Source organism: Rhinoderma darwinii, chromosome 2 (genome assembly GCF_050947455.1).
Source record: "Rhinoderma darwinii isolate aRhiDar2 chromosome 2, aRhiDar2.hap1, whole genome shotgun sequence".
Lineage (NCBI taxonomy): Eukaryota > Metazoa > Chordata > Amphibia > Anura > Rhinodermatidae > Rhinoderma > Rhinoderma darwinii.
This window is the reverse complement of record NC_134688.1, coordinates 124,160,427-124,174,451: the sequence shown is the minus strand read 5'-3', so window position 1 is coordinate 124,174,451 and position 14,025 is coordinate 124,160,427. Positions and strand designations below refer to the sequence as shown.

At 42.1% G+C, this 14,025-nt stretch overlaps 1 protein-coding gene and 1 long non-coding RNA gene across 2 annotated transcripts in view; one reads left to right on the top strand and one right to left on the bottom strand.

Moving 5' to 3' along the window:
- Positions 1-1,190: 1,190 nt before the first annotated feature.
- The window catches only part of LOC142740808 (uncharacterized), a 35,465-nt gene continuing 22,630 nt past the window's right edge, over positions 1,191-14,025 (top strand). Inside the window, exons 1-3 of the long non-coding RNA XR_012880885.1 lie at positions 1,191-1,916; positions 7,564-7,704; positions 8,406-8,553. This is a non-coding gene — a long non-coding RNA (uncharacterized LOC142740808). The remainder of the gene's footprint in view (positions 1,917-7,563; positions 7,705-8,405; positions 8,554-14,025) is intronic.
- ERICH6B (glutamate rich 6B) overlaps positions 5,502-14,025 on the bottom strand; it is a 157,051-nt gene continuing 148,527 nt past the window's right edge. The window contains exons 12-13 of the mRNA XM_075850233.1: positions 7,507-7,735; positions 5,502-6,239 (exon numbers count right to left, since the gene is read on the bottom strand). Coding sequence (XP_075706348.1) covers positions 5,838-6,239; positions 7,507-7,735 — 631 coding nt within the window. The 3' untranslated portion in view covers positions 5,502-5,837. The remainder of the gene's footprint in view (positions 6,240-7,506; positions 7,736-14,025) is intronic.

The following is a 14,025-nucleotide window of genomic DNA, read 5'->3' as shown; positions in this document are numbered from 1 at the left end:
ACTTCAGCCATGTTCTGAGGTGGTGGAGGTACATAGACGATGTGTTCGTGATTTGGACCGGCAATACGTCACAATTGGAAGACTTTTTTGGGTTCCTTAATTCCATCGATGATGACATAAAATTTACGATGGAATCATCAACTACACACCTACATTTTTTGGATACCCTAGTTTATAGGGAGGGTGACAAGTTAATTACTGATCTTTACAACAAAGTGACTGATCGCAACAGTTTATTGCGATACGATAGTCAACATCCCCGCCGAATGGTACAGTCCTTACCTTTTAGTCAGATGTTAAGGGTTAAACGTATAGTGACTGAACCCCAACAACTTACACTACGTTTAGATGAAATGAGTGACAAATTTGCCAGACGTAAATATCCTTTGTCCCTCTTACAAAAACAGAGGGACAGAGTTCAAACCATCACTAGGGAAGAATTGCTTATACCACATAGACGAGAATCATCTGATAGATTAACTTTTGTCTCTACATATTCAGATATTAGTAATAGAGTTTCTAGTATTATTCGCCAGGAGTGGCATATTTTTACAAATCTTACTAAATCTGGTCCTGAATTTGGTTGTCCTCCTAGGATGGCATTTAGACGACAAAAAAATCTAAGGGATCGTCTTGTTCATGCTGATGTCGGATCCTTTCAAATGAACCGCCAGTTGACTCTGGCTCCCAAAAAATTGGGATGTTTCCCGTGTCTTAATTGCGTCAATTGCAATAATATGATTAAAGGGAACACGTTGGTTCATCCGACTAATGGCAAGACTTACCCCATTAAACATTTTCTGACATGTGCATCATCTCATGTCATTTATGTTTTACAGTGTCCATGCAAGTTGCTATATGTGGGGGAGACTACCCAGGAATGTCGGGCTCGTCTTAATAAACATAGATCGACTATTAGAACTAAAAAATTGGATCTCCCAGTGTCCGCACATTTTGTATCAGCGGGGCATGTGGTCAGCGACCTTAAATTTTGGATCATTGACCATATTCCCCTACACCGTAGGGGTGGGGACAGGGTCTCCAGACTCAAACGGAGAGAACTTGAATGGATTTTCAAGTTAAATTGCCTTGCCCCACATGGTTTGAACATTGATTTTAAAGTCGGTGTAGTCACTTAAGTATGTCATATATTGTAACGTATTTTTCCCTTATGTACCTTGCTTGATTTTTTTATGCATCATCTCTTTTTATGTGAATTGAACACATTCTTAATGATGTCTTATTACTATATATACATATACATATTTTTTTATTATTATTACAGATTCGATTTGTTGAATGGACTGCTTTCTCTGGTTTTCGGAATCCTGCGAATACATTTCTTCCTGTGGCGACCATATTTGTGAAACATGTGTGGCTAGATATAATAATTTTTTCCATACGTATGAGGCCAAGGGATATAAATATATATTGTCATTTTGGTGGGAGTAGACACTTTTTGTGAGATTATGTGGGACATATACTCAATGATATTGGTTTACACACACACCCTGTCAGAATGTTTATACATTAGCATGTGTGTGCTGTTTTTTACAATTTAATACTGATCAGTATATCATTGTCCCTAACTCCTAGTTGTCCTATAGAGTATTCTCTCCCCCCCCCCCCCCTTTTTAAATGATACTGACAATTTTTCCCTATTTTCCTCTAATGTTCGTCATTGCCACTTTCCAAAATGGCCGCCGTGCAGTCACTAGATGCACTGCACATGTGCAGGAACTAATTAGCATAGTCTCGCGAGAGTATGCACATTTTGAATACAGGAAGTATAGAATGTTATTCAACCTATACACGTGGATATCTGGACTTCCAGGACGCCGTTATCCATTAGAAGTAGTTCCATCTGGCATCTTGATACAATATCCTGTAATCGTTTTTGATTATACACACACTTGGTGAGTTTGTTATTCATTATTATTTTTTGTTTATCCGGACTGCTTATTGATGTACCAGTCCCTTAAAACTTATATAGTTCTATGCATAAGCACCTAGGTGGTCTGATTGTGATTTAAAATTACACTGCTTTATTATACACAGATCCTTTTAAACTGTTTTTGTATTAATCACATTTTTTATTACTGTTGACTCTGTGAGTCCTTAAATACTCCTGTACTGCTGTGTTCACTATGCTTGAGAAAAGTCCTGCTGGACTGAAACGTCGCACGGGTGATTAAAAAGCTGACATATTTTGGAAGTGCTGTCTCCTCGTCTATTTTGTCTATCCTAAGGATAGGCCATCCAATATAAAAGTCCCGGAGAATCTCTTCAAAGGGGTTGTTTCATCAGAGACATACTCTTTAAGGCTATGTTCACACAGAGTATTTTGGGGGAGGAATATCTGCCGCGGGCATAAAACAGCGCGAAATACGCTTTCTCTGCCTCCCATTGAAGTCAATGGGAGGTCAGAGGCGGAAGCGCCCGAAGATGGGGCATGTCGCTTCTTTTTCCCGCGAGGCAGTTTTACTGCTCGCGGGAAAAAGACGCCGACGCCTCCCATTGAAATCAATGGGAGGCGTTCTCGGGCCGTTTTTGCCGAGTTTTGCGACGCGGTTTCTGCATCAAAAAACTCGGCAAAATACCCCGTGTGAACATCCCCTTAAAGTGTAACTGTCTTTTTAGGTAAATTTTAAAGTGAGCAATCGCGTTTATACTGGAATGATAAAAAAGACTTCATATTGTGGTAAGAAATACAGTTAACCGTTTTTTCCCCCTGTAGGCTCCATCTCTAATTTGTGAGTTTTTCATGAACTACACTCCAGTAGGGGGGAGGAGATTATCTGCTATGATGTCTCGAACACTGCACAGAAAAAAGCATGGCCATTATACATACAGTTGTACAAGCTCTGGGGTGGGATAGTATAATATCAACTAATCAATTATTATGGGGAGAGCAATGGTCTGGAAAGGGAAGACCAAAAATACATTTAAAATGGCATATAGCCGCACTAGTGACCTAGACCTACTAGTTCAATCGTGTGAGTGGGTCCAGTGCTTTGCGAGCGCCTAGTATTAATATTATGGTAAATTGTATCTAATTTTATCTATGCACCATTCTACAGTGCTATACTTTTTCACTGTAGTTAAGAGACTGATGGGATCCTGATTCCCAGTCACTGTCAATATATCAATATTATTGGCGTTCAGTGCGGTTATAAAAAAAAAAAAATACTTGTCTTGTGCAATAATACTAGGCGATCAGGGGTAATTCACATTAATGCTGGACCCACTCACAAGATTGACATTTTTAACATCAAGCAATAAGACTGGGTTCCCACAGTGCAGATTTTGCATGTATTTTTTTTAAGCCAAAATCAGGAACGGAACCAGTGGCGTAACTACCGCGGTAGCAGCAGTAGCGGCTGCTACTGGGCCCGGGGCTTGAGGGGGCCCGGGCCGCCAGCCGACACGCCCTCCCAAATGCCCGGTGGCGCCGCTACAGCCGTTATGGCTGCTACAGGGGTAGCACCGCTACTGTGGGGCCCGTGCCACCGAGCCTTACACAGGCACTCTCATGCCTATAGGTGTCGCTAGCACCGGAGGGGGCCCCGATGCTAGCGGCAGCCAAATACATGTATTAGCACTGAATGGCCGGGCATGTTCCGTGCATGACCATCCAGTGCCTTACAATGACACTGATTGGCTAGCGGCGCGATGACATCATCGCGCCGCTTCCATGCTTGGAAGGTGCTGATTGGCGGGGCAAGTCATTCTGCCCCGCCAATCAGCGTCATTGAAGGACGATCATTCAGCTCCTGCAGACATGCTCAGAAGAGAGCATGTCTGCATCGCCAGTGAACAGCGTGGGAACCGGAGAATGTGAGTATGTCAACTTTATATATTTTTTTCCTCATAAAAATGTGAATGGCATTATCTATAGTGGGGGGGGGGGGGGGGGGGTCTATCTACAGGGGGGGGTCGTCTTTATGTGGGCTATTATATATAGGGGGGTCTATATGTGGGGCAGTAGCTACAGGGGGGGTCTATATGTGGGGCAGTAGCTACAGGGGGGTCTATATGTGGGGGTGTGGGCCACTATATACAGGGGGGTCTATATGTGGGCCACTATATACAGGGGGGGTCTATATGTGGGGCACTAGCTACAGGGGAGGTCTGTATGTGGGGATGTGGGCCACTATCTACAGGGGGGTCTATATGTGGGGCAGTATATGTGAGACACTATACAGGGGTGGGCTATATGTAGAGCACTATAGGGGAGCTATTTTTTAGGGTACTTTCTATAGGGGTGGGCTATGTGTGGGACACTATATACAGGGGTGGGTTACCTGTGGGGCACTAGCAACAGGGTGGCTATATGTAGTGCACAGTCTACAGGGGTGGGCTATATGTGGGACAATATCTACAGAGGTGGGCTATACGTGGAGCACTAACTATAGGGGAAGCTATATATAGGGCAGCACGGTGGCTCAGTGGTTAGCACTATTGCCTTGCAGCTCTGGAGTCCATATGTGGGCACTATCTATAGGGGCTTCTATGTAGGTCACTATCTACAGGGGGCACTATCTACAGGGGGCACGGTGTGTGTGTGTGTGTGTGTGACAGTTATATTTAGATGTGTTGAGAATTTTAACGTTGTTTACAGGTGCAGAAATGTTTTAAAAGTGAGAAGCTGAAGACATCTAAACGGAAAACTGCAGAAATGGGTCATGCCCGGGAGAAATCCATCATAGATGTCTGAACCGGAGGGAGAAGAAAATAACTAGAATCTGAGACGTCACCGGTGAGTCACTTAATGTAAATGTTTATTCTGCCTCTAATCAGTATTGTAGTCACTGTATGATCTGCAGCGAGATGATGGTGGTATGATTTTTTTTTTGTGAAACCGCATCTCCCAGCATATCCTTATCATTGTTTCGGCCATGCTGGGAGCTGTAGTTTTACGCCGTACAAACCTATGCGCAGTGGCGTAACTACCGCTATAGAAGCCGTATCGACTTCTACGGGGCCTGCAGCATGAGGGGGCCCGTGCCACCCGCCGGCACGGCCCTTCCAATGGCCGCAGGCTCCGCTAGCAGCCGCTATGGCTGCTACAGCGCGACGCCACTGAAGGGGTTGTTCCTACAAAAGACATGCATCCCCTAACCACAGGATAGGGGATACATGTGGGATCACTGGGACGCCCAGCGATGAGGAGAACGGGGGACCGAAAGTCCCCCCTAAGTTCTCCATGACAAACCTCGGACTTCCGTAGTCTGTCTGCAGCTCCATGGAAATGACTTGCGCACCGGTCGTGCTTGTGCGCATGCGTGACCAGCGCTCCTTTCATTTTTATTGAACTGCGCAGACGCCGGAAGTCCGAGGTTAGTCATGGAGAACTTCGGGGGACTTTCGGTCCCCCGTTCTCCTTATCGCTGCCAGCGATCACACATGTATCCCCTATCCTGTGGATAGGGGATGCATGTCTTTTGTAGGACAAACTATAGGCCGTTTTTTTTTTTTGGGGGGGGGTCTGTATGGTAAATCGAAATGCCGCTCGTAATAACATTTAAATAGTAGACATTGCTACCTAGACTCTCCTCAGAACCCGTACTTGGCAGCTCATCGTGAGGATTTCCCTCGTGAAAATGACCATCAGATCTTCATTGCATGACTTTTCAAACCATTCGTCTCTCAAAGTCGTACAAGGGCCTTTACTGCAGTTTTTCTGTTAATTTTTGTACATTACTTTCGGAATTTATTCCTGAATAACCTGTCGTTTGATGTGATACATTTACTATTGATACTGATGAGATATAGCAATGTCTGATAAATCTACTGCAGGCATACACATATTTTATTTGTCCTTTAGCGCACCAGGCTTAATGTGCCAGTTTTATTTTTGGCTTGTTACTGCTGTGTGTTGGCTTTTTTCCTTTTTCCCCCCGGAAGTTTGGTAAGTCAGTTTTATAGGACAAAGTGCTGCTGGGGTGGGAACCAGGCTTCTTCTTCACAGCAGTCACAATTTCTTGCATTATTTTTGTTTTATGAATATTGGAAGTTTTTTCTTTGTTGATAAGGGCAATAATGTAGTCTAAAGACTTCTGTAGCTGGTAAATGTAGTCTTGTATCATCTTTTCTCTGTCCTGGGAAATTGCTGAGATTCTCACTCGTTTACGGATTTTGTTTAATAGGCGGAAGATTTCAAGTTTTTTTGAAGAACAGTAAAGCTCGTCCTCACCAGTGCTCCACTTCATTTTGGGAGTTCTTTCAGGATCTTTCAACTACAAAAAGAAACAATTATTTATTATAAGTTAGTTTATAGAGTGCCCTATTTTATATACCGCCACAAAAATATTAAATAAAGCAATTTCATGGAGTTTAGCTTTACCTAATTTCTACTTGGCTTGATGCATGCTGAGCACGTTTGTCCCGTTCAGACATCATTTACTTAAGGGATTATTCACACGAACTTGTGCAAACTCGGAGGTGAAAAACTGACGTTTTTCACGTCCGAGTCTCACCCGTGTTTGACTCGTTTTCACAGGTCCCCGTAGAGTTGAGTCTATGGAGGGATCCGTGAAAAGTGAAGAAAATAGGACATATTCTATTCTTCAACGGAGCCTGCACGCAGTCCTTTAAAACAGCGGCCATGTGACCGGCCTCATTGAAATACATGCGCCCGTGTGACAGCCATTGTTTTAACGGCCGTCACACAGACGTATTCTACGTTCATGTGAATAAGCCCTTACCCTGTCACACGCTGCATGTATAATATAGTTTATGTATTACAGAGGTATTCTCCGTTAGGAGCGTTGATTCTGTAATACAGACCCATAGGCACTCATACCGGGTCCGTACATGAGCCATATATTTACAACGATATGAGAATAACTTCGCAATACAGCATGCTATGTTTCATGCCATGTCTCAGTGTAAAAATGGGATTCATGATTTGTGTCCATGTGCACTGAGCCGAAGGCAGAGTTTATACTTTTACCCTAATTAGACTGAAATTTCATTATCGAAATTATCTTCTAATCTTCTAATCTTCTCATTTGCATATGGGGATATTTTACAACAATACAATGTTTACAGGAAAAATAGTTCCCTTTGTAGCAAAATAATAACTCCACTTTTTCTAGCCTTAAAAAAATAAATAAATATTTAGCATGTCAGATACTTTTACTCCCTTTGGATATAATCTTTTTGCCAGTTTAGACTTTTTGAAAATCGCCATGCATAAATGCACAGCCCTTACTTTATTTGTGAACGTTGCTATTTAGGTCATTGCTTTTGCCTCATTTGATTTTGGAGCTCTCAAATGTATTACCTAAAATGTCAGCAAGCTTTGTATTTATGGTTGTTTAGCAAGATGAGTACGACACTATATGCGAAAGAATGTCAGAATAATAGCAAATACAATATAAAATACTGTGCCGTGTAGTTATAGAGGTACTGTATTACTATTAAGAGTAGATGTGGAAGTTTTGTCAAACAAACACCAAAAAAGATAAATTTAAGAAGGAAAAAAAAGGAAAAATTATTTACCACAAGTTTAGACCCAACGTTGAAAGTAACTTTCTCTTTTTCTTGTTTGAATGACAGATAGACTTGATCCTGTTTTAACATCTTAACTTCAATATTGGAATTGAGCATTAAATTGATAGGTTGGAAAGGAGGAGCATGCACGTGCTGGCTGAAGTCCCACCATGTCCAGTGTTTCTTCTGGGCTCCATTGTACTCAAAGTAAGAGCCACCACATGGATCTAAAACAGTCCTTTTGCAGAAAATATCAAATGTAAATGAAAATTAGTAGTGACAATCAGTTTGTTATAATATTTCATTGGGCATATACAGCTCACAGACAGAATGCATATATGGAAAATGTTGCTTTGCCTTCCAAAAAATGTAAGCCTTACGGTTCACACGGGCTATTTTCAGTTGTTTTTCGGGCCGTAAACATCCCGAAAAACGGCTGAAAAATCGGAAGCAGAACACCTACAAACATCTGCCCATTGATTTCAATGGGAAATACGGCGTTCTGTTCCGATGGGGTGTTATTTTACGCCTCATTATTAAATAACGGCACGTAAAAAGATACCCAGTAAAAAGAAGTGCATGCCACTTCTTGAGCTGTTTTTGGAGCCATTTTTCATTGACAATAGAAAAACAGCTCCAGAAACAGCCGTAAAACATGCTAGTTGCTCCTTGAAAACCGCTCCGTATTTTACGGCCGTTTTTGGTTTGCCGTGTGAACATAGCCTAAGAGTTCATTCAGAAGAACGATTTTCACGTCTAGGTATAGAACGGACAGCACCCAGATTGAACACTGACATATCATAGTTAACAGGCCAATTCAGATATCTGTTTTACAGACCATACATCCATGATGAAAAAATAAAATAAAATCACAGAATGCTCAGAATCTTTGTCCATCTTGTCTGCAGGAATGGGCCATAAGAAAACAATGTGTCTGCATGAAAACGGAGGCCGCACAAATGGCATTCATTCAATTATGTTTTTGACGGATGGGTACCTGGAGACACTTGAGAAGGGAAACGAGGAATTAAAGCCAGAGCTGTATAGCCAGACATGGTCAGTGGCCAAACAAACATTTAAGAAAAATCTGACAGTGCTCTCTATGCTATAAGAAATAGAAAATGGCCGTTCTGCGGTCATGTGATCATTCTGGGGGTGTTTTCACTGGGTTAGGACAATTGAGGATAGTCCAGGTTTTTGTTTCATAGACGAGAAAAACGGATAGCACATTGATGCCATCGGGATGGAAAAAACTGGCAAACTGAAGGCAATCACAAAATAAAATGATGCCTGAATAAGCCCTCAGTCCTTAACAAAACAGTTGTCTTGCTCCCAAGCATCGTTACAGTGATGCGCAATGATAAATCCCATTCATTTGTAGCAGTAACGGGTTAATAGGGAGCACAGACAAGTATCATTAGTATGCCATGACCAAACCGTGACAGAAGGCCTCTATTAAATGGAAGAATAATAGATTGCTTCCATGTTATTATCAATGCAGAGGAGACTTCCTTATCTAGTCTGGGTCAAGCTAAGATAAACATATTTTGTCGGTCCTGGTCTTGGCAGCATTTACGTAGTGATTTCTATTAGGAAATCTATTAAAAAGGAACTCAGGGAATGGAAACACCATAGTGTTGGTCTTTATATAAATAAATATAAGCAACCAATTTAGCAATGTAATTGGCTTCACTTGAAAGATTCTATTACTTTTAAATTGCTCATCCAATTGAAAAATCTGAGCAAAAAATATTATTCTTCTCACGCTGCAAACCCTCCTCTCATTTCGAGTTTTACTTACTGATGGATTCTAATTGTTTTACAAGTCTGATAAAGTCGAGAAGCGTGTGTTTACAGATATGTATATCTGCACAATGTCACTGAGATAAGCTGAGCTCAACCAACATTATCATGACAGATCAGTATATTGGGAATTTATTAGCTAAAACAAACAATAGAGAAAACCACATAATAGAGTATAAAGCACCAGGATAAACGGGATGTTTCCTCTCGCTCCGCATCTTCATTGTTGTAATTTCTAAAATTGGAACTCTGCTTCAATTAGCAATAAAACTTTCAGGATTCTGCACATGGGAACCCTTGTAGACCGTTAATGATCTGTGAGGTAAACAGGTATTCGATCTGTGCGGTTATGAACTATTTTCTATCAAGTGGTAAAACAATAACCGTTGTATGCATTCCTGCACAATGTGATACAATGCACCTCTAACACAGAGTAATGGTATGGTTTAAGGCAGTCTATAGTCTGTGAATGTCATTCAGGGAGTATAATGTCCTAAAAGAGTCTACAGATTGGGGAATTTCCGATACACTTCAGACACATCACAAAGCCTTGCTTGCTATTTTCGGTAAAGGAAGTATTACTAAAAATAACATTATATGTGAGTCTGTAGACTGGCACCATCATAAGGAAGCCTCAATTTACACATACAGCACGGAAAAATGTCCGGACTGGCGCCTGTATTAAAAGTGGGAACAGGAGCCCCCTAGTGACAGGGCATATGCTTCCAAAGCACATGGGCTTGTGCAAGATCACCGTTAGGGCTCTGTTCACTTCTGCATCTGAGTGTCCATTAGGAGCCTCCGTCACAGATTTTGCCAGATAGAATAGCGCCGCATGCAGTGCTATTTTGCCCGGCAAAATGAAGTAAACCCGACAGAACTCATTAAAGTCAATGGGTTCCATCAGACGCATTTGGTTTCATTCATGCGATGAAGCTAGCACTTCCGTTTTTTTTTCTTTCCATTATACTGCTCCTCACTTAGATATATCAAATATACCCTAATGTGCTTGATTATGATTATTTCAACAGTGCGATGAGAGAAGAACCTACCATTTATCTGGGGCCAGGGTTCGACTGGCCCTCCAGAGAACCAGAGGATTCTCTGGTGGGCCAGGCTCTAACACAATAGTGGGCCTTAAAAGGTCCAGCAGAAGACAACCCTATTTGGAGGTGACTTTGGAGAAATCACTTGCCACTAGGGTCTATTTCTCATGAGTTGATTCACAAATTACCTATTACCTTTCCCTTTTGATGATATGTCCTGTGTATACAATGGTAACAACAAGGACCATGATGAAATAAAAAGTGGACATGTACATGTTCTATATAGATAGAGGGTGGGCCCTCAAAATTATATCCTCTGGTGGGCCCAAGGAACCCCAGTTCGACGCTGCCTGTGGCGCCACTTATCTACTAAGGGAAACAAAGGATTCCGATGGTTTAAAATGAGTTTAGAATTGTAGAGTGCAATGTAAGTTAATATGTTAGTGTTAAACCGGCTGCTACATAAAATCGACATGTCCTAATATCAATCGTTTAAATAAATGTAAATGAAAGTTTACATCCTGTATTATTTGAAAATGAGAACATCTATTACTGCTGGGCATTAGATATATTAGGGCAATACATAAATAGCGCTACCATAATTTGTCTTGTTACTGGAATACCGTCCTTTACAAGTGGGTGTGATTCAATAATATAGATAAAAAAAATGAATTCCAATGCCCGAATATTGTCCTGCAAAACTGACAGCAACATAGAACATGCCCTCAATATGTTAGTGTAGGCACCAGAGCCATAACTTTAAAACCTAGAACGAGGGCCCATCAAATGTCACATTCAATTTATGGTACTGCTTTCCTCTTATGTAGCCGAGGAGCTGTTGGTACCCCTCAGGCCTTGTTCAACTGAAACCCCCTATATTTTTTGGAGTCGGTGAACACTAACACAGATTACATTTGACTTTGTTTTATTTTTTCCAACAAATTTTCACATTGTTTTACTTTTTGAGATACAGCTGCTTTATATCCTCTAGCGCTTAAACCTGTATCTGTCAGGTCAGCAGGTTCTGCATATCTCTGACACGCAAGATCGAGCTGCTATCGATCACATCTAAGTTCATAACTTTGGTGTGATCGATAACCGGTAGATCCTGCATGTCCGAGACGCAGGACCCGCTATCACTGAACCCCTCAGTCCCACGGATCTGAAGGATTCAGGTCTTAGCGCACGATACAGCTGCTCTGTATACAGGATACAAAGCAGCTGTATCTCAAAAAGTCAAAATAATTTTTAATAAAAAGTATTTTGTAAGTTGCAACAATTAAAAAAAAAAAAAAAGACAATGATTTTAAAGGTGTACTTTGGTTCTTCTTGTATTAGAAACTAAGTAAATATGACAGCATTGGAGCAGCCTATAAAAAACGTACAATTTGGCACCAGGATATATAAAACCAGGCTGCGTGAAATGGACTTCATCTCTTATCCAGGAAGCTTGGCTTGCACAAGGATGTACAGCCATGTCTACAAGTATGGGAGATGACTGAACACTGACAAGTGATTTTTAACGCACTAGTGAAGGTTAACCTTCCCGCAGACCTCTGTGTCTTATCTTAAATGAATCCCTAAGTAAAGGAGTTATGAACATTGATTTTTGAGTGTGCGCGTTTTTGATAATACCACATGGATACAACAGGATCACTGTGCCCTCAGCAAAAACAACCTTATTCAAAATCTGCCTTTAAAGACTTAGTTACAATTTACAAATGTACGATCCATTTATCACAAAAGACTGAAATGTTTATAAAATTAAAGCCATAAATATAAAGTAATATGCTTGAAAATCAAAGTGAATTCTGGGTAATTTTACATTTACAGTGAAAAAACTAACAAACCATAAAACTACAAACAATTAGTCAAAAATCTTGTGACACGTAAATGTGTCCTGATCACAACACACAATTGAAGAAGGATCTACAAGAAACGATATTCAAAAAATAGTAACCGTTATTTCCACTTGTCCCCCATGATGGCACACTAGGATGATCCCTTGACCTCTGTAGGGACAGGGACTGAGACAGGGTAAAAATGCCCCACCCTCAACATCCCACCAGTGTATTTTCTGTCCCGGGGATTTTCCTCCTTCCGACCAGTGTTCCATTGCGGGGGAGCGTGCCTGGTGGTTTCCCTCCCCCTTTCGGAGAAACCACCTGTCCGCCTGCGGTCCTGTGAGACTGAAGCCGAACAAAGTGTAGCACTACCACCGGCGTCACGACCCACGTAGGTCTTTTCCAACGTCACAGACGTCTTTGTTGCCGGGAGTAAGCAAGTTCGGCGGAAGTGGCGTCACAAGCGGGGATTGGATCAGGAGCATGGTAATGAACCGGGGTGTTCAGTATACTTGCCACGTGCATCCTGCTGTGAGGTCTGTGTTCGTAAACATGTCCTTTCCTGGCGCCGATCCGGTGGGGTCCCAGTTTGAAGAATCTGAGGTCTCCTCCCTATCCACTCCTGTGATATTTCCCCGGGGGGATAAGGTGCTGTTTTATCACTGTAAGGGCTTATTCAGATGAACATATAATACGTCCGTGCGACACGCGTGATTTTCACGCGCGTCGCACGTACCTATGTTAGTCAATGGGGCCGTTCAGACAGGCCGTGATTTTCACGCAGCATGTCCGCTGCGTAAAACTCATGACCTGTCCTATAGTTGTGCGTTTTCCGCACATCAAGCACCCATTGAAGTCAATGGGTGCGTGAAAATCACGCGCAGCACACGGAAGCACTTCCGGGTGCCGCGCGTGATTCGCGCAACAGCAGTCAAAACTATGAATGAAAACAGAAAAGCACCACGTGCTTTTCTGTTTACAAACATAAAAACAGAGTGTCATAATGATGGCGGCTGCGCGAAAATAACGAAGCCACGCATCCTATGGTGATGACACACAGACCTTTTGCGCGCGCAAAACACACACGCTCTTGTGAATCCGGCTTAAGGGTATGTGCACACACACTAATTACGTCCGTAATTGACGGACGTATTTCGGCCGCAAGTAGTGGACCGAACACAGTGCAGGGAGCCGGGCTCCTAGCATCATACTTATGTACGATGCTAGGAGTCCCTGCCTCTCCGTGGAACTACTGTCCCGTACTGAAAACATGATTACAGTACGGGACAGTTGTCCTGCAGCGAGGCAGGGACTCCTAGCATCGTACATAAGTATGATGCTAGGAGCCCGGCTCCCTGCACTGTGTTCGGTCCGGGACTTGCGGCCGAAATACGTCCGTCAATTACGGACGTAATTAGTGTGTGTGCACATACCCTAAACCTGTACTAGCTGGGTCTCCTTCTATCTCATTTTTTTTTATCAGGTTGAGAAAGAGGGATCCCAGAAACTTAAGCATGGGGAGCTTAAAAGATCCAAGAATTGTGCTATATGTTCTAAAAAAAAAACTGTCAGATGCATACAAAAATCATCTATATTCATCCTGCATTAATAAATGAATCAATGCTGGACAACCCTCCTTTATTGTAAAGGTTCTTCAAAAAACGGGACTACGTGAGGCGCTGCTACTCAATGATGATTCAGTTGTAATGGATAATAATATTTATTGATAAAGGCTACGCGTTTCAATGCCGCACCGGCATCTTCCTCAGGCCATATGAATTGCAGTCTAAACACCAGCCCTTTTAAATACACCACGCGGGGAAAAAAAACGCCAA